At 51.1% G+C, this 19,729-nt stretch overlaps 8 protein-coding genes across 8 annotated transcripts; 4 read left to right on the forward strand and 4 right to left on the reverse strand.

Annotated features, from left to right (window-relative positions):
* Window positions 1-124: 124 nt before the first annotated feature.
* On the reverse strand, window positions 125-1,628 carry BO88DRAFT_420377 (sarcosine oxidase; the record flags this gene model as incomplete). The annotated part of the gene is made up of 2 exons (XM_025708442.1): window positions 125-1,401; window positions 1,451-1,628. The coding sequence occupies 2 exons, from the start codon at window positions 1,626-1,628 to the stop codon at window positions 125-127; spliced, it is 1,455 nt and encodes a 484-aa protein (XP_025557161.1).
* A 626-nt stretch (window positions 1,629-2,254) lies between these two features.
* On the forward strand, window positions 2,255-3,901 carry BO88DRAFT_353505 (allantoate permease; the record flags this gene model as incomplete). The annotated part of the gene is made up of 5 exons (XM_025703643.1): window positions 2,255-2,379; window positions 2,426-2,653; window positions 2,699-2,793; window positions 2,839-2,928; window positions 2,973-3,901. The coding sequence occupies 5 exons, from the start codon at window positions 2,255-2,257 to the stop codon at window positions 3,899-3,901; spliced, it is 1,467 nt and encodes a 488-aa protein (XP_025557162.1).
* Window positions 3,902-4,489: 588 nt separating this feature from the next.
* On the forward strand, window positions 4,490-6,140 carry BO88DRAFT_353383 (MFS transporter; the record flags this gene model as incomplete). The annotated part of the gene is made up of 5 exons (XM_025703637.1): window positions 4,490-4,766; window positions 4,815-4,928; window positions 4,997-5,129; window positions 5,182-5,581; window positions 5,637-6,140. 5 exons carry the CDS (start codon window positions 4,490-4,492, stop codon window positions 6,138-6,140), a joined length of 1,428 nt encoding a protein of 475 aa, XP_025557163.1.
* Window positions 6,141-7,253: 1,113 nt separating this feature from the next.
* BO88DRAFT_430502 (uncharacterized protein) lies at window positions 7,254-7,727 on the forward strand (the record flags this gene model as incomplete). Its single annotated transcript, XM_025709256.1, has 2 exons — window positions 7,254-7,538; window positions 7,605-7,727. The coding sequence occupies 2 exons, from the start codon at window positions 7,254-7,256 to the stop codon at window positions 7,725-7,727; spliced, it is 408 nt and encodes a 135-aa protein (XP_025557164.1).
* An 800-nt stretch (window positions 7,728-8,527) lies between these two features.
* Window positions 8,528-9,972, reverse strand: BO88DRAFT_447730 (uncharacterized protein; the record flags this gene model as incomplete). Its single annotated transcript, XM_025710392.1, has 2 exons — window positions 8,528-9,723; window positions 9,768-9,972. 2 exons carry the CDS (start codon window positions 9,970-9,972, stop codon window positions 8,528-8,530), a joined length of 1,401 nt encoding a protein of 466 aa, XP_025557165.1.
* A 1,758-nt stretch (window positions 9,973-11,730) lies between these two features.
* Window positions 11,731-12,758, reverse strand: BO88DRAFT_297857 (uncharacterized protein; the record flags this gene model as incomplete). The annotated part of the gene is made up of 4 exons (XM_025702400.1): window positions 11,731-11,840; window positions 11,922-11,974; window positions 12,206-12,346; window positions 12,652-12,758. Coding segments are annotated over 4 exons (411 nt in total), but the record flags the coding sequence as incomplete, so codon positions are not given.
* A 436-nt stretch (window positions 12,759-13,194) lies between these two features.
* On the forward strand, window positions 13,195-13,423 carry BO88DRAFT_409265 (uncharacterized protein). Its single transcript, XM_025707912.1, has one exon. The coding sequence runs from the start codon at window positions 13,200-13,202 to the stop codon at window positions 13,395-13,397; it is 198 nt and encodes a 65-aa protein (XP_025557167.1). The 5' UTR covers window positions 13,195-13,199; the 3' UTR covers window positions 13,398-13,423.
* Window positions 13,424-14,657: 1,234 nt separating this feature from the next.
* On the reverse strand, window positions 14,658-15,876 carry BO88DRAFT_477518 (tyrosinase family protein; the record flags this gene model as incomplete). Its single annotated transcript, XM_025711974.1, has 4 exons — window positions 14,658-14,936; window positions 15,000-15,321; window positions 15,392-15,477; window positions 15,535-15,876. 4 exons carry the CDS (start codon window positions 15,874-15,876, stop codon window positions 14,658-14,660), a joined length of 1,029 nt encoding a protein of 342 aa, XP_025557168.1.
* Window positions 15,877-19,729: the final 3,853 nt, after the last annotated feature.

A 19,729-nucleotide genomic window follows, 5' to 3' on the forward strand; every position in this document is an offset into this window, starting at 1 on the left:
ATAAAGGGTGGTTTGTAGATATTAAATCCCAGATACCTGAGCGTGATATCATAGAAGATCATGTTTCATGCTTTTACAGCTCATAAACCTTTCTTCAATTGGAACTTCGTAAAGCTCCCAACGCTTACAGCCGACTGCCCTTCCCCGGCTCACTCACCAACTTCACCTTCTGCAGCGCATTGCCATCCTTGAACCCCTTCATCAACTCATTCGACCCCTTCTCCCCAGCCCCCAACTTCCTCCACTTCACCAACTCCAACAATTCCGACTGCACTCCCTCCACCCGATCCACTACCAATTGTCCCAACACCGGCAGGAATTTGAACCCATGGCCACTACCACCAGTAGCCACCATCAAACCCTTCTTCCCGGGCACCCGATCAACCACCCAGTGATTATCATACGAGTCCGTATACCAGCACAACCGCGTCTGAGAGATCCCTATTCCCGCCTCCTTGAGTTCAGGTATATACCGATCCAGGAAACCTTGAATAACTGAGACAGACTTTTCTGGTAATCCCGACACAGACGGAGCCGTCCATTTCGTGATCGGAGCGCTGCGCACCTGTCCGTCTAACTGAACCTGCGGATGCGTGTATTTCGTCCCCCGATAACCGATCTTCAGCACTCCCCGGTCATCTAGGGGGAAGCCATACAGATTGCCGTTTTCGCCGCTGCGCACGTTCCATTGGAAGACGGGAAAGTTAGATGCCGAGAATCGTTGGCGGAGTGGAGAACCCTCCGGGATTTGGATCATCGCTACAGACCCCGCGGTGGTTTCGCAGAGCCCGTCCATTTCTGGGACGAGGGTGGGTGTCCATCCGCCGCAGGCAACAATAATTAAGGCTGCCGTATGATGCTTGCCATCGGCGGTGCAAATTCCGGTTATTTCGCCATTGCATTCGAGGAGACCCTCGAAGCGACCAGCCTGGCGGTCTAAGACGAGCTTGACGCCTAGTTTCTCCGCTAGATGGAGTGCGTAGCGACATGCCTTGTCGGCGTAGACAAATCCCCCGATCATGTCGAGGTATCCGCTTGGTTGTTGTCCGTCTCGCGATAGGTGGAAGGGGTCAACTGCGTAGCCATAGCCGTCTGCTTTGGCTCGGGTCGCTTCTTGCGGATTGGACGCAAATAGGTACTGAGTGTGCCCGAGGCCGGCCTTGGTCATGTTCTCTACCGAGGCCTTTTCGAAGGGGTTCAGGCCAGCTGCATCGCCGTGGTCACCGAAATGGTAGTTGCCGCAGTTGACATAGATGCGTTCCTTGCTTGTCATTCGAGGGGGGAGAGTTGTCCCTTTGGCGAGGGTATCGTTCCAAGCCTCCCATGCCTTGATTGCTTCCAGGGTGAAGTTCTGGTACCATGTTTCGTGCCCGTAGGCAGCCCTTATGATCTTGTTGCAATCTGAAGCTCGCCATTAGTATGAAACATACGGTTGGTGCTATGAGACTACCTGCAGATGCGGCATCGCAGCCGCGATCAAAGTCGTAAAGCGTCTCGTGGTAGGGCTGGCGATCGAAGACGGTGACGTTGTGGTATCCCCTCCGGACCAGATGAATGGCGCTGGAGAGGCCGAACACGCCCGCGCCAACAATGGCGATCGGGGCGGTCTTGTCGACAGGAGCAGACATGGTAAATGTACGGCAGATACACAGTAACTGATGCACGCTTATCGGGACCGGTGCAATTTATAGTTATGGATTGGTTCTGACAGTGGCGCTGCCAAGCTACTGATAGGATAAAGTTGGTCGTGCGGAGAAGCTGGACACCCCCACCCTTAAATGCTGGTCACACTGATAACGCGGGGCTGCTGCAGACACGGGATGGATGGACCTTCCTGGAAGGAGTGAGGACGATGGTGATGATACCACAAGGACGAAGATGATGTGTTCCAGAGAGGGGTTATCTATCATCTCATCGCTGGCATCGGGCTGGCCCGCCTGGGCTTCCATTTGCGGCAACCTAACCCTGATATGCGTTGGATTTACTCCTCACGGCGGAATGATACGAAGGGGGGCCTGTTTGATGCCATCTTCCATCTTATCTGTTGCTGGCATCAGGATCGATAAGTCACGAAGTCGATATGCCATGTGATCCTTGACTTCGACAACGAAGATGATAGTGTAGTGAAGCATATATCCTCGGGCTGATCCCGATTGTCCATCGAGCGCACTCTTTCGAAGACAGAAAGCCCCTCGCAATTATCTGAGGCGTATAGTTGACCACTATCGCACTGTAACATTCACCAAAGCCAGCCATGGACACGCAGAAGGATGACTACAAGTCACACGCTGTCGCAGAAGAAGCAGGTGTCGTGGTAGGAGACTCCATCCCCATCGACGCCGCAGCGGAGCGGTCGGTCGTGCGCAAGCTGGACTTCCGGTATTTCCTCCATCCTCTTGCCTGCTAGAGAAATGCTCATTTGCAGGCTGCTTCCGGTCCTGTCGCTCATGTACTTCTTCAACTCCCTCGACCGCTCCAACCTGGGAAATGCCAAGACAGATGGCCTCGAGAACGATCTTCACCTGGTCGGAAATCAGTATAATGTCATATTGGCTGTCTTCAACGTCACTTTCTGCTTGTTTGACCTGCCGTCCAATTTGATGTTGAAGAAATTTAGCGGAAAGGTGATGCTGCCGACAATGATGATAGGATGGTGGGTTACCTTTCTAGTATATCTGATCCCGCTAACCACAGCCAGGGGTTCCATCACACTGCTGCAATGCGCCGTGTTCAACTTTGCAGGCCTGTTAGTCTGCCGTTTGATCATGGGGATCTTCGAAGCAGGGTTCTTTGGTAGGTGAAAGCTTCCGCTATTGACCTGCTTGCTGACCGCACCAGCTGGAGTGATCTTCTACCTCACACAGTTCTACAAACGCAACGAGATCGCCTTCCGACTGAGCATCTTCTACGGCATGGTCACGATCGCTGGTGAGTATCCCTGCTTTGATACCTGATCCTTCTGACGTCTCTAGGTGCCTTCTCTGGCCTCATCTCCTTTGGCGTCTTCCAAATCAAGCACCACCTCCCAGGCTGGAAGTACCTCTTTCTCATCGAAGGTGGCGCCACCCTAATCATTGCATCCTTCTCGCTTTGGTGGCTCCCTGCAAGCGGCGCTCAGTGCCACTGGTTCAACGAAGCTGAAGCTCGCGCGGCCCAAATGCGCCTGCTGCAGGACGGGTCGGTGCGAACGGGCGAGAAGCTCTCAATCACCGAAGCCTTGGCGGCGCTGAGTGACTGGCGTGTGCTAGCATGGGCTGTCAGCTGCTTCTGCTATGGCGTCGCCCAGACCTCCGTTAGCAATTTCCTACCGCAGATGGTGGCTCTCCTGGGGTATTCCACCATCAAGACGAATCTCTACACGGTGGCGCCGTACTGTGTCGGCACGGTCGTGCTATGGATTATCTGCAAGTCATCAGATCACTTCCGGGAACGTTCCATACATTTGGCAGGCTCGCTGATGATCACCTTTGTCGGGTATATCATCTTGATTGCGGTGGACGCGTCAGAGCACCAAGGTGTTGCCTACTTTGCTTGCTTTCTCCTGGCAGCCGGTGCTTTCGTGCCTAGCTCTGTCTTTCATAGTTGGCACACCAACAATGTCACCGACGAGTCGCAACGTGCTGCGACTGTAGGATTCCTGGTGGGCGCGGCCAACTGTGCTGGCATCCCGTCCAGTCTGGCATTCAAGGCAGATACAGCCCCGCGATATAAGCCGGCGCTAATCGTCAACTGCGCCTTTCTTCTTTTCGGAGTGTTGGTGATCCTGGGGATGGGAACATATTTCCGCTACGATAACCGGCGCCGCGATCGCGAGCAAGGAGTGAGACTCACCGCGGCGGACGTGTCGACCAAGTCGCTGGTGGGCGGATGGAAGGATCCGAATTGGCGATGGACCGCATGAGGTCAGATATTGCAGACTATCCTGTTGTTTTGGCTTTGTCATACGGCGATATGTAACCATGGGTGTGCCCGTAATGGCAGAACAAGGATCGTTGACGTCGGCGTAGTAAGAACCAATAAACTGGCTGAGACAAACTCATTCAGCAGTCCACTGTTTCAAGCTAATTCCCTGAGCGCGATAAACTTTGATAAGCGTCTATACTATTCAATCGGACAAAGAATGATGCTTCCATTGTTACTGGCTGCAATAAGCCTCAGCCACCTCGCGGAGGGATCACCCGGACGTCCGAGCTGACTGGGGTGTACGACCTCAAAACCGGACAGCTTGATTACGGCGACAGGGGTTGAGCCAATATATCCGTACAGCGTGTTTCCCAATGGACGACCGTTAGGGCGGCTGATGCGCCCCATGATTCGCCGGAGATGACCTTATCGGGGCCTATCCTGAGCTGTTCGAAAGGCTGACAGGCACCAGGGATATGCAAGCCATAGCAACCCCAAAAGTGATATCCATGTTTCCCCCCTTCTCCTTTTTCTTCTCCTCTATGGACCGTATTGGTTCCATGCCCAATCATAGTTTCCTTCCCTCATGGCTGCCAGCGAATACACGCCTCTACTCGAACCCTCGAAGCAGCCGCAAGAGCGGTCATCGCGATGGCGGGTACTGGCTTTGATCTGTTTCATTATCCTCGTTCAAGACTTTGCCGAGTATCTCTCTCAGGCGCCCCAGACTGAAGTCTGGCTCGAGATTGTCACTCGTAAGTTCTGTCCCTTAGGACAGGATGGGCCGGAATGCCAGATGGACAGCGTGCAGAGGGAGGTGGCTCTCCTACAGGGTTGGAAGGATACGCTGGAGCAGGTGCCGGGTAGAGATCACTTTCTTCATTTATCAGGGCTCGACTGACATGTCTTAGGTATATTGTTCGCGGTGCCATACGGCGTGCTGGCCGACCGGATCGGACGTCGGCCGGTGTTGCTTCTATGCGCGGTGGGATTCACGCTGAGCGATGCGTGGACCAAGGCTGTCAGTGAGCGCGGATCCTATAAATTAGAATCTTTTAGGTCTCAATCACTGATGCGGTTGATTACCGTCCAGGCTGGTTCTCCGATCAGCTCCCGCTGCGACTGATCTGGCTTGGTCCGATAGCTCAAGTGTTGGGTGGTGGCACGCAGGTAGCCACCTCCATGATGTATGTCATTCTTGCTGATCTGTTCAGCGACGAAGAACAGTAAGAGACAACCTCCCTATTAGTAGAGGATTGCCTAACTCACAAAGTCCAGGATCACAGCATTTCTCTACGTATCGGCTACGGTGCTCGTCAGCGAGATCCTGGCCACTCCGCTTAGTGCCCTCCTCATGACGAAGAACATATGGCTACCGTATCTACTATCACCTGTTTTCAATGCCGCTGGTGGTCTACTCCTGTTTCTCTTACCGGAGACATTACCACAGACCCCACCCGGCCAACCGTCTTCATCGGAGCAAGCATCACAACGACAAAGTTTACAGGGGCGCATCAGAGCTGCAGTTGACGAGCTGGGCCAGTCAATCGCTGTGATCTGGCGGCATCGCCCGGCGCAGCTTCTTCTGGTGGTGTTCTTTATTGCGTATCTGGGAATGCAGGTAATGAAACTGCTTCTGCTCTTCGCCGTCGACCGATTTCATTGGACGATTGCGCAGGTGAGTGGGACCGGGATAAATCACGATATGACCAGACCTAACATTTCCTTTATAGGCCAGCTTCCTCATACCCGTGCGAGGATTTACCAGACTACTCCTACTTCTCGTAATCCTGCCAGGTATATCGCACTGGCTCATAGAGCGACGGCGAATGTCTCCATTAACCAAGAACACTAGACTGGCTCTGACGAGTAGCGCTTGCATGGGCGTGGGATGTCTGCTAATTGCGCTGTCCAGCCATCCAGCGGGCACAGTTTTGGGGCTGGTAGTGTATGCGCTTGGGTCAGCGATGCATCTATTTGCTCGGCGCATTATCACGTCGCTCGTAGACGCGCATCACATGGGTACGCTGTATACGGCGATTGCAGTGATGCAGGGAATCGGAGTATTGGTGGCCGGGCCGATGATGGCGACGGCGTATGGCTGGGGACTGGCAAGGGGTGGAGTGTGGACGGGGGCGCCGTTTTTGCTGGTGAGTGGGCTTTATGGGGCGGCTGGGTTGGCAATCCTCCTGGGAAGTTGGGAGGGCCGCAAAGACGATCTGGAGGATGGTCAGTGAGAAAGCTGTGGAAAGCCGCGAGACTATTGGCTAGGACATACACATCATCCCTACTTTTCATAGCACTTATAGTCTAGCACAAGATAAGCAACTGTGGTACCTGGTTTGACTGAAGCTTGACAGTTTTAGTCCATTATTGAAGCACTGGACCGATCACTAGAGGGGGATAAAAATAGATCCCCTATAGTAAATACGTCTCGGGGATCGTCGATAGTTACCGATCCCCCTGCCGTTTTGAGGGGGTGCGAACATTGTCTGCAAATGAAAATCAATCCCAGATGGCTTGATGTAGACTGACATCCCATGAAGCGAGGTTGAGTCCAATGGGAAAGTTGCATAATCCCGTCGTCTTGAATGTCTCTGATGGATGTTGCGATGAAGAAGAAAACCAAAGATTGAGGGAGATTGTGGGTGCCTGGCCACTAGGCCTGTTCGGGTGGATTTGCTGCCTTATTGGCCTCACCCGCTCACCTGATCGCTAACCTGATCGAATCTTCCCATTCTGAATAACTTCAAAAACCTCTTCTCTCTTCCTTCATCTCAATCGAATCAAATACCAGAAGGACAATCCACGTTCAGCTCACTTTTCACGCACCAACTCGGCATCTACATACATGTTCTGCTTGTCAGGATGATCTGGATGATCATGAAACCCACCGCCAATCACTGCCACTTGCACTGTGTCCGATCCTTGGAAATCGCCGTCGGAGCCTGATGGGCTTCATTCGCCAATGACGCGTCTTACTCCCCGGGCTAGCGGCCACTAGCCCATCTATCGGACTCCATCCATGGCTTCCATCCGCGAATCCAGCCGCCGTTTCGCCCAGCCCGGCCCCCACTGGTCCTCGGTCGGTTCCTGTTTCAAGGCTATTTTTTGCTCCTGGCCTTTTTCTCTCCCTCTCTCCTGACCCACCACACGTCCAGTCCAGGCTAATTTGATTCCCGACGCCGCCGCCGCCGCTGCCTCGCTCATCGCTCTTTCTCCTGACCGTTGCTTATCCTTCCACTGGACCAGTCCGTCTTTCTCCTTGCCCGTCCTTACTACCTCCACCAACATACACTCGTTCCAACGCTTTGTCTCACCTTGCTTTCTTTTGATCTCAGTCGCTCATCATGCAGTTGAAGTCCATCCTTTTCGCTTTGGCTTTCAGTGCCTTCGCCCAGGCCGCTACTATTCATGGCTACTCCGAAAAGGATTGCAAGGGCGGCAACCCATCGGATTCGAGTAGCTCGAAAACGGATACTTGTCTGACCTTGGATTCGAGCAGTTCCAAGTCTCTTAAGGGTTCACCTGGCGACTATGTCCTCACGGCGTTTGCGGAATCGGATTGTAATGGCAACGGCTTTGCCCTGCCGCCCGGCAAGTGCATCAACGGCGACAAGTTCACTACCTACGAGGCATGTGCCCTGAAATGGATCTATTACGGGTTCCCCTGGGTTTGCTAACAGGACCAAACTATTTAGGTCCAATTTATTCCCATCGCCAAGCGAAGCAACGCAACGGCCCTGCTGGAGTTGTACGCCGACTACTACGCTGAATTTCCCGAGGAGGCCGAGGAGCTTAAACGCCAGCTGAACGAAGCGTAGGGGCAGCAGATGGACGCCACTGTACAATGAACTTGTTGGATTCTGCATAGTTGAATGACCCGATTTTTCTTTTTGAAGTCTTTGGAGTTTGGGATACCATATCTGCGACATTATTACTAGCACCATGGCACGGATGACAATATAAGCTATTCTCGTTTCCACTGGAGTCATATGAGAGGAACAACTGAGTTGGCAGCTGATCGGTTGGATTGAAAACCTGAATTGCCATGTTGCAGATCGCATGGAGGCCACTGCGATGGAACCGATCTGAGCGGAAATCACATGACTTGCTCATTTCTGGACTTCATGCTTTTAGCACGCCATTTATCGTAGCTCCAATACATGAGATGGCCTGGAAAAGCGATCTAACAAAACTTGGTGAGCCGGCCTAGGAATGGCACCCTCCAGCGCTACTCCAGTCACTGCATGTCTTAAGAAGTGAAGAATAATCGTGTCCCATGGATGCTAAGCTTGGAATATGTAGGAGCGACTGATGGCTTTTGTGAACCGTCGAGAAGACATTTAGAATCCTATCACTATTGTCACTGTGGACAAGATGGTGCAGACAGCAGAATAGTTGTAACTGGACTTTACTATTCCAACCACCGACGGGGCTACAATCAAGATCACAGCATCATCGCATAAGCGGATTGATTTCAAATTCAACTACTGAGAAATCATAACTTCCATTCTGGGTTGAGTTCAGACAAAGAAGCCAGCAACAAATGAACACGATCACAAGGCAATCTTGCGTGAATAGGCTTGTCTCGGCTGATAAATGCTACAGCCTAATCAGACGTCTAGCACAGCAGCGCCGACCATTCCTCCTGAGGTCCAGTATACTCAGCAGTTGGATCCGCCAACCACCACAGCCGATCGGGCGAGGTGAGAATCATATACGCACTGATGATGTTCATGCAGCTGCAGTCCGTATACTTCTTCTCATACGCCTTTCCGATGGCCGGCACCCGCTCCTGCCAGGTCATCGCATCGTAGCCCCAGCACCTCGGACACTCCTTGAAATGTAGGACACAGTGCTGGAGCAGCTCATCGTAGCGTTGCGGGTTCTGGCACCGGTCTCGCAACGAATAGTTTCCTGGCTGGTCGCTGCGTCCCACTGCCTTCAACATCGGGTTCATGGCATTGAGCACCGCATCGCCGTACGGGTCCACCTCAGACCCAGGACTATTCTTGCGCGGTGGCATCAACTTGTCCAGCAACAACCCGGTCTGGTACCGCGCCATGTAAATCTGCCAGGCCAATTCACGGCCCGCCAGATGAATGGCCCACAGGGCGCCGTTGTCCAGCGCCCACGCCCACACATAAATGCAGAATCGTCGCACCATGGCCGTGCCCGGCACTTCTTGGTGCACGCTGACGATCGTCAACAGATTGTAATACTCCTTGGCCATATTATCATGCCGATAGTCGCAGATATCATGCATCACAGTGGACGCAAACGAAATGGCATCCACTTCCTCGTCCGTGCCGATCAGCGGTTGTTCCAGCTGCGCATGCAGGGCTAATGCACGGCCCGCCGAGTTGATCAACCGGTAGCTGATGCTCCGCCGCTCGTCGTCGGGGAACTTCAACTCTGTCGCTTTAGGGTGCAGCACGTCCAGATACACGGATTGCACGCACATCAGCCAGGCATCCATGATCTTGCGGTGCGGGCCGGGTCCGTGGTCTCGGTGGACGTGCTCAATGTATTCGCTGACGCGCTGCGTGCAGATGTCCAGCACCTCGGGAAGCTCGCCCAGGAAGTGGAGGTAGTCTGGGAAGCAGGCCAGCACGCCGGCGGTGCAGCTTCCGTGCACGCATTCGTGGCAGAGCTTGGTGTTGTCTGACAGACACCAGGTGAAGCCGTAGACTTGCTCTGCCACGGCGTGCCAGAAGGGGGTATCTGGGACATCGGGGAAAGATTCTCGGAAGCAACGAAGAAGGTATTTACCACGAGGCAGAAAGGCCAGACGGCTGGAGCTGCCGTGGCGAGGAGCTCGGGATCAGGAAGGTCCTTCAGATCCCGGGTCCAGGCCAGACATTCCTGGAAGATGGCCGCCCGCATGTGTGCGTCATAGATGCCCACGGGATTGCGAGCATCGAACAATTGCAAGCCAATCATGGGGTTCCAGCTCTTGCGGAGTTCAGTCACGATCTTCATGTCTTCAGAGAGCTGACCGGATACCTTCTCGATGGGAGGGTAGAGGTCAGGCCCAAAGAGAGCAGTTTGAGTGGCAGTGGCCATTGCGAGTGCAGGGAAAGGAAAGAGGTAGAGTATTCGATGGATATAACAACTAAATTGAATTCTGGTGCTTAAGTAATTGTGAGAGTTGAATCTTGATGCTTAGGTCGTAAAGGACAGTCCATGAGCGTCCTTATATACCTTTTCCTCGAGCTCTCCGGAGGCCAACTGATACCAATGACGTCTCAATGGCGAAAAGCGCTTTGACAATGAACCGATACTTGATTGCTGTACCGCGATAGAATAGGTATACACCATCGGCCAGAATAATTTGCAGAAAGGATTGTGTTGGCTTGGAAGGGTGGTTGTCGCACGGCCCTGAGGGGAACATACAGTATCCCGTTGTGGCAACTCGAGTGAGCGTGGACTCCACCAGGGCATGCGGTACTAGTACTAGGATAGTGTAGAATTGCAGCGAAAGTCTACGGATGGAGGACAAAGCTACTTGAGGGATGACGCCTTCATCTCCAGGTAGGTCCGAGAGTTACAATGCTGATTGTTACTATATCCAGTATTGTCTGAGAATCCCTACGAGTCTTATGATATTGTGCTTCAGCCTAGTCCTGTCCACAGATGCTACTGTCTTTGTTGTTGCCTCGCACAGAGCTATCTACCTTTGGTGTAGTGGCTGCTGAAGCTATCGGAGAAATACGCTGCTTGGTGGTGGATGAGGGCCATAATGTGCTCGGTGATAGGCACACAGAAGCTGCATAGCCATGTGCACAACATGGAAAATTTGATGAAAGTACGGTGAATGAAGCAGTGTCAATCTAAACGGACATTCTCGGAGAAGATGCAGTCGCATCACAGCGCTTTCCTTGAAAGGTTCTCTAACTCATTCTGGTAACTCTAAACATCATACGGGACAGGCCAGGTTGGTGTCATGCGGATGTCAGGGAAACCTACAGCAACCCAACGGTACAGTAGGTCCAGGAAGAGAAATGTATTAGGGGGCGCTCTATCAAGTTTCCATGAATCAGTAAGTTAGCATCTGATGTAATCTACTGCTCTACGGAGGATCATTGGATTAAAGGGCACAAAGGATCATCACTAAAGCTCTTGTGCCTCTGATTGAACCTTGAAATTCTCTATTAGGCTTAGAAATCACAGAGGGGGCTACAGGAAGTGGGGTTTGGGCGTGGGATTCATCTGTCGACTGAAATCCACAATTTCGATGACAAATTCCATTGGCACATATCTCTTTTCTGCCCTCAGTAGCTGTTAGGTATCGATTGGAGTGCTAGGTTCCTTTACATGCAATGGAGAACCTTCAGTGCTCAGAGTCGTACCAGACCGATATTTTCGTTGCCCTGTCTATAATCAGGTCGCCTGAATCAGAACACTTTAGGGTATACAGGCAGACATGAATCAGAATGAGCGCTACACGAGGTGTAAAGGAAACTTTGGTGGGGGTCTATAGTCCACGCGCACCAATACCAAGTGGCCTTTGCTAATGGCAACTATGGTATGTGGTAATCCTTTCTATTTCAGGGAATCTGTAGTGATCATATCCCGAGATGTGTCAAAATTCCTATTTAATTACGCTCATGATTCAGGTTTCATCGAGTATACTGCATATATCAGGATTTCTCATGTCATGCTGTCCGAGGAACGGCGCAATCAGTGTCTGAAATCAGGTTATTCAGTTCGCAACAGCATATAGTCTGCAGTATAGATGCAACAGACCCAGTTGCCCTTACATGCTTCCGTATTCAACCGTTGACTGACCACATGTTTATCCATAATTCTGCGTCTAGAACCTGTTTCTGCATCCTGCCGGGCTGTATTCTGGCCAATGGTGTGTGCGATAAACATCTGTCTTCCAACGGTCGTCTTGCAACGGGCCAAATCCCGAGGGAATGTACTTCTGTCTTGCAGCGCGCATTGAAGCGTCACATTAGCCCTCACTTTGTTACGAAAGTGCGGATCAGCACATTGCGGTGAAGATCTACGAGGTAGAGTAGCAGAATGAGATGCAGGCAGCTCCCAGCCCTTCTCGAACGAGCTGGAAAGTCCGAGAGCACGAAAGACGGACTTCCCCATCAACTCCGCAGATAATCATACGGACATTTCCCTCTTCTTATCGGTGGAGACCCAGTGGGGTTCGATTGTTTGGAACACCTCTATGTTACGGGGAAGATAGGAAACTTGGTTTTGCAATAGAACCGACGAGGAGCTCCAGATTGAAGTGAATACTGAGAACTCGTCATTGTTTTATTGAGCGGCCTTTGCTTACTGCTTACATCTCCATAATATGAAGAACTTTATGCTCCACCTGTCAAGAGCTGGAACTGCCACGCTTAGGCCTAGGAGGGGTATCCGGCGCGCCTTGCGGACATAATATCCGCCCAAGATGCGATTGGGCGTTGAGCGGCCCCTTATTCCATCCCCGGTTCTGTGGCCCTGACGGAATGCAGCTACCGGTGGGCACGGTCGCATGCATATCCGCTTGGAAAGTTCATGTTTTATTAGGCCGATATCTATCCCGTATTCCACGTCACGGGGTCAGTGGGTTCGGTTTCCTTGATATTGTCAGAAGAGGGCTCAGCGGCAAGGCTCGAGGTTGTGTCAGGTTTGCCTTGTCGCACGCTTTCTCGTTCCAAGAACCAGATGTTGTGATAAGAAAGCGAAGAGAGGCAAGCCAGTGATTTGAGCTACTACTCTTGCGTTGTACGAATTTACTTAGTTGACGTCACATGGACCATGTAGTCCTCTTCCCCATATCCTACAGGGCTATTTGCTACGCAAGGAGTAGAAGCAAGGCGGGCAACCGGTATGTTTGTACTGCTCTACTTATCTGCGAATATCTACTTTCGGCTAAACAAGCAAGTAAAATACGTATCATATGTCATAAGAGATAGCTACCCTGTAGTGGTATATGCAAGCAGCCAGGGATCCAAGGAAACGCTGTAACAGAAGTGGTTGGTAGAAAATCCCAGGTAAACCAGAAAACATCGTAGAACATTGCGCTGTATACATCACGTTGCCTCGCAGCGCATCAACAGTTCCTTTATGACCAACGTTCATGAAATTAGTGTGCACGGATCACTTCGGTACCGGAAAGCTGGACTGAGTGGGACGGTGAAGATCCCAACCTTCTCAAATTATCAGAGATCAGCATTTCCACTTGGGGAAGATCACAGGGGAGGGCGCCAATAAGGCTCACCAGTCAGGCCTCTCTTGTGGAATGTGCTGAGCGGCTGATCCCTTGGCGCATACGCCTTCTGCCCATGGGCGCATCCTGGACCATGTCTTCAACCGCCGAATTGCTCTGGAAGATACGACCGATGGCAGCCAGACCCACCAAGAGTGTAAGCGGCAATATGGTGATAGTGCAAAGAGATGGCTCCCCTGAAGCGGCACACGAGGCCAGACACACCGTGCTGGCCAAAACTGCCGAGAAGCTCATGAGGAGATCGTTGTGCTAGTGAAAAATGAAGTACCCACGTTTGATGAATGCGGCAGGGGAATAAAAGCTCGAAGTCAATTGATCGAGGTTAGAATCGTACTCGAAGGGTAGAGGATGAGCCCGGATTCTCAATGAATGCAATTGCAAATGATGTGATGGACTTTACGGTCATTTTATCTTCTCCATCGATTATGTTCGACGTCAGTATATATGCAAGAGAGTTGAAAAAGCAGTAAAGTTAGAATTGCAGCAACGTTCTTTTGGAGCCATTGTTCGTACTTTGTCACAGCCTGTTTTGGAACAAAGTTTGATTGGTGCATTGGATATGCCTTAACGGGAAGATTTTCATACTTAGTGCCTCTGATAAACGAAGAGTTTCCTGAATCTGCAGGACAAAAATGGATGACAAATGACAGTCCCACGAGGCATCGCCTGCATTGGCCTCTGCAGGGCTGGGAAGGCGGAAAAGATGGCAAGATGCATGGACGAAGCATATCACTCTCTCAGTGGCTACTCATCCACCTCGGGGAACTGTTACTGCCAGGACATGGACTCAATCAAGTCGTCCTGTGCATGTGTATGGCTCATAAATTCCCCAGTTACTGCAGCCTAAGATGTCCCATTCGCGAACTCTGAAGTTTCTTGTCGCCGGAGAATTAAAGATGGTTTCCGGTGAGTTGGGACGAGGATGGGCAGTAGTATGCGCGCGTGGTAAGCGGTTGGCAGTTACTGTCATGACTCCATCTTGTTTAACTTTGTTTCCTTTGTTTCCTATTTCTTTGCAGAACTGATAGACTGTTGTATATGACTGGAACACCCGTGAATTAATGACTACTCACTTTATCAGGCTGCGTCAATTATCCACGTGCTCTGTCGGTGGCAATTCCATAACAGGCTAACAACAAGGAATTCCCAAGTCCTTTGAAAAAAGCAGATATCTGACGCAGGTGGCTTTCAGAGCACGATACGTGCGCCTTATGCAGTCAATGCGCACGTCGACAATCAAGGTCTGGAATACGAAGTGGTGCGGAGGTTGTATCCGGGGATACTGGGGAAGTTCATTGGTAGCTTTCCGTGTTGATGCCCAAAGTCTAAACAAGTACAACGGCGTGCCAATCGGCACAGTTCAAGTCTTCAGTGCGGGAAATAAAACGGGCGGTATGACAGTGTACCTAGAAGTTTCTCTTGTCTATTGAAAGTTCTATCAAATGGAAATGTCTATAGCGAAAGTCTAAGGAGCTGATCAGGAGAAAAACCTTCAGCAAATGCAGATTTTACCCTAGTCATATCCGTAGCACAGGTAACCTCCCTGGGTGTTCATCACCTCGGCAATAGTGACGTTGGGCATGATGTTGAACGAGGAGAGTTCGTAGTGAAGAGTAGCGTTCTGCCATCCTCCAGCAGGCTCTACGTTGGCTGTGTGGTTCAGAGTTGGGCCACTGATGTCGTACAACCGGTTGATGGGATCTTGCTGCTGCCACTTCCACCAAACCCGGTCAATGTACATGTGGTGCATGAAGAATATCGGGTCGCCTGGGGAGGACTTGATGTCCGCCATCTGCGCATTTTGTCAGTCAGTGTTCTGCATATGGCTCGGTTCGTACAAAGAAGTGACACATACCACACCACCGATATAGGTGTGTACACCCTTGTGAGGGATGTTGGAGATACAATTCCACCAAGGGGCATAGGTGTTATAAGCATTGCACATCTCAAGTGCTGTGCTGTTGGCGTTGGCAATTGCGTTCTTGGTGTCCCATGCGCGGCGCAAGCAGTAGTCCGTGTCTTCATCACCCGGCCCAATGTGCAGAGTGAGGTTGGAAAACCGGCCATCGCGTACACAGTAGTCCGATCCGGTTCCATTGCCACCAAAGGCATCCGCTCCCCACATTGACGATTGCCACATGTTGCCGCTGTCAGCGTCCTTTTGCTCATCCCACCAGCTATAGCATTATCTATTAGTTTCCGTGTCCAATTGAATGCGACAAAGGTGAGTAAAATGGGAACACGTACGGCATGGGACCGCTGTAGCCACACTCATTACGAAGCAGGGCCTCGTAGATGTGCATGTAGTAGCGGTGCCAGGGGAGGAATTGTCCCTGGCCAGGCTGTTAGTGAGAGTATAGGCATATCATGAGCCATTGAGATTGACCTACCACATGGTGGATGATATCCGCATACGCCGTGTTGGTCATTCCCCGGTGAAGGGCCTGAAGGTCACTAAACCGACTCGTAGTTGCCGTCAATCCGGATTGGGCCGGCTTGTTCATCAAGCATTGAACCGAGTCAAGGAAACTGTTCTGCTCGTGCGTAGTCAAGTGGCGCCATTCCTTGCGGACAGTCATCTTTTCGCGAGTACAGCTTCGACTGAAGAATCCAGGGATATCATGAGATGAAGTGGTCTCACTCTGGTCAGTATTAGCAGAGGAATGAGGGACTGCAGCAGCAGAGGTAGTGGCTGCCAGCGCCAATGCTACCGCGAACGACGAAAACTTCATCCTGTAAAGCAGAGAAGGGAAAAATTTTTATAAATTGAATTCAAGAAATATAAAGAGAGAAAGAAGAGAGAAATGACTGTCAAAGGTAGGCTGAATACTCGAAAGAAAAGAAAGAGAGACTGAAGTACAATGTGAAGAATGAAGACCTCAAGATCTCAGCAGTAACCTATGCCTTTTATACCTCTCACTGTTCCAAACGTGGAACCCAACTCACATCACGGGAGCCTTCAAAATAATTCCGTTCAACCACGGATCGGCACTGGAAAGTATCAATCGGGAAAGGTCCGGAGGCTTTCTTCTATAAGGCTGGAAAGCCGGTGACATGGGAATAGAGGAGCGTATTTCGAATGGTCCACATCAATGATAGAAACGGATTGTATTCCAGGAGGCCAAGGTTTCAGCCACACCCAGAAACTATCATGCTGGATCCTCCTTGAACAGACGTTTAGCGTCCTCCAGCGACAACGAAGGGCCGAGGTTGTTGCGGCGGGCACACGATCCCGGGCACGATATGATAGGGGCACCGGCACAAGATGGTCTGTCAGATGAATGTATTACACAATCGTTGGGCTCAGGTATACTCTAAAGACCGCTTAGAGTGGAGTATAGGAGAAGACGATTCTATAATTAAAGACATTAATGGGCCACAAGTATTGCGCAGCGACAGTTCATGGGTTTCCTTCCGGATTATAGGGAAGGCCCCTCAGACGGACCAGATGCCGATGAAGCGATTTTGCTCAGTAGCAGTCAAACGCGCAGTTCTCTCTACAGCTACTGAGAACCTGAAATCTGCCTGCTGCACATGGGAATAGCTTCAAGAAAGTAAGCCGCATATGCGTAAGGCGCCCCGTCGGGAATACGTAGGGCAGGGCTTGGCGCGCCCCAGGCGAGGGTCTTGACGCGCGTCGGTGTTGAACCAGTCAAGCAAGCTTCGCTGAGACCCGACTTGCCGAAAAGCTAGAAAAAGCTAATCGCCAGTAGAGAGATAGAGAGTAGATATAGGGGTGGATCAGCCAAGGGCCCATCATTCTGGTCACTGTCAGTGTCAAGCGGCTGATTATCTCGATTCTCGATGGCAGCCGACCAATTTGCCGACCCACCCTTGCCCGCCGATAGAAAACGGCAGTGATTGACCAGAAAATTTTGCAGTGCTCTGGTTCTTTCCACTCCCTTGTTTAGTCCTGACTCGAGCAAAGAACAAAAGATGCTCGTAGCGTGGGTATTCAAAGGGAGGAGGACTGCGTGGCAGCAATATCTGCAGCAGAGACTGGCCTGCTGGTGGAACCGCGCTCTCGATGCTGGGGCTCCGCCGAGCAAAATCTTCTCATCATCGATGAAACCAAGATCTTATCTTGAAAACTCCTCCAATTTTAGACTCATGACTATGAAAGATGTTTATGTCAGCGGCTCATATGCGCCAGTCGCATCCCTTGCTTCAGAGATGAGGTTCTTCGTGGACCAGACCAAAGAGTCAGTGTGGGTCGTATATTCATACTATCGATGACCTAGGACCAACATGGTGGGGTGCAGGTGAAACCTTCGGTTCTGCAGAGATGCAAAACACATGGAGGCGATGGGGAAAGGGAGTGAGGGCATAGGGCGTATACAGAAGGTCCGCTTAGCAGACTGGCATTGCACCACCCTCAAAGTAGATTTCTTCGAAGTTGTGGATGGTGAGCAGTCACTTAGCCTTCGCCTCTCATATGAGACAGCAGATTTGGGGACATAATACCATCCTTTTGGGTTCTTTATGCCCTACAAGTATTAGCATGTGCGAGGTCTTCAGCATGAGGCGTATAAGCTTCTCTTGGCACAGAAGACGCGGCCTCGAGCCACGCGAAATCTATGCGGGCCATTATGGCACGTTATAAGCCGGCTGTTTGAAAATTGCAATCTGGTCCACCTGAATACGAGAAGGCCTGTGATCCGTCCGCTGTCGTTCCACCTGATCGAAAAGGAAGTGCGTTGGGAAGTTTCCATGTCCTACCCCTGAGAAGGCGAGACCGTGGGTACTACTCCCTATCAATGCGCTTCACACTTCCGAGAGAATTGAAGGGCAGCGTCAGTTAGATCTCGAGAGATAGGAGTAGATTTTGCGTTACCTCATCTCTCTCCTGAAGTTTCTCTTAGGAGATGGCGTGTCTCGCCTTTCTGTGTCTTGTGCTCTATCCGTTCGATGTTGGTATTCAGCTTTCAGGCTTGAGTGTCTTCACCCCTATAAGTCATGAGACTGTGAATAGGTCTTAGGCAAGAGGTTTGGTGGGGTGTTCGCCATTAAGGATGGCTTCAGCATGATCGGTCTCCGGGCATGCAAAGCGGGCAGTGACATTCATCGAAAGACAGTCAACACGTCCACAGCAAAAACTAAATGAGGCTTTGCCGAAAACTTCACATGATTCATAACAAGTCTCTACATGTTATTGTCTTGAACCATATGATCTCATTTATCAAACGCCCACCAACCGCACAATTTTCGATTACCTTCCGAGACCGTTCTTATTGACTGCATATGTGTCGATAGTCAAAACTTCAACAAACAGACCTCTGCGTCCCGCTGTCATGGACTGCTTGTACTTAGATGTGAACAGTGATCGCCAGACCGGCGAGCTGCCAGCCTCTTCTAGCAACGATCGACATCGGGTCGATCTTCGGTACCGGTGACTTCATTCTATACCTGGCATTGTTCATCAAGGACCTTGTGGGTCGATCTGGTGCCTATCCTGCTAATGCCGCTCATGTTAGGATCTCCAAAACAGTATGAAATATACAGTCGAATCGAACCTGATCTGCGGCAACTCCACATAACTCAGCGATCTTCCCGCGTGCTCTGGGCAGTTTGAATTGGTATATCCTCTTGGTCGTCCATCCCTCCGCCAGTATGAGCCAGATCGAATGGCCCTTTCTGGTGCTAAGAAGATTTGGTGCTCGTTCATGTGTCCAATCAATTGAACTACTATAGCCTAGTCACAACATGTTCATCTGTTTCCAGTCTATGGGTGCATATCTAGCGAAGCAAACTTCGGACGCGAAGTTACCAAGTATTGCAGACGGCGCTCCCAGTCGCGCGCGTCTAGTCACCCTCAATAACCAAGGTTCATCGTCATTTCAGACTCGCCAAGGCTCTGTAGCCAGAATAGCATGATCAAATCGGGAAAATTGATGGTACATGACCTTCTGATTTCGTCCAACGGAACTGGTTCCAACGCGTGCGGACATCTGTTCCCCATTTGGACAGATATCCGCTTCGCCGTTGTCATTGATCCCCGAACTCCCGGTCCTGGAACCATATGGCTTCTGCAGTGGAAATGTCAAAATCCGGACAACGGTAGCGATGATAAGAGATGCAGCATGACGAAGCAGCGACATGCATCCTACAAAGCGGGGCTAAAGCAGTTGGCGCCGGGGATGATGTGGATATCCCGACGGACTCCGGCCCGTTGCCTTTTGGCCACGCCTGACCCCTCATGCCGGTAGTTATGCCTCTTCAGGGGCTGATCTTCAGTCTTCTAATACTTTTTCACATTGGCAGGCTTGAAGGTAGACTTGGTGGCATTCTTGGCATATGAGCAGAGTTCTGTTGCCTCCGAATATCCAGCCTTGGACATACAGCCCCAAGTGTCTACAGCGGGCGATAACCCTCTCTTCGCGATGCTGATTCTGCATTGCTTGCTATTGCCGAGGAGAAGATGCATGATATGAAGGTAAATTAAATTGATTTCTCCGGAGTTTACAGGCTCGGTAAGGCACGAGCCATTCAATGACCCCCATTCTTCATCCTAAATGAAGTTTATCTGCCACACACGGGACGATCTCCAAGGAACCAATGGACTGTTCCCCTTGTTATCATCACGCC

Source organism: Aspergillus vadensis, assembly GCF_003184925.1.
Source record: "Aspergillus vadensis CBS 113365 unplaced genomic scaffold BO88scaffold_42, whole genome shotgun sequence".
NCBI classification, from domain to species: Eukaryota; Fungi; Ascomycota; class Eurotiomycetes; order Eurotiales; family Aspergillaceae; genus Aspergillus; species Aspergillus vadensis.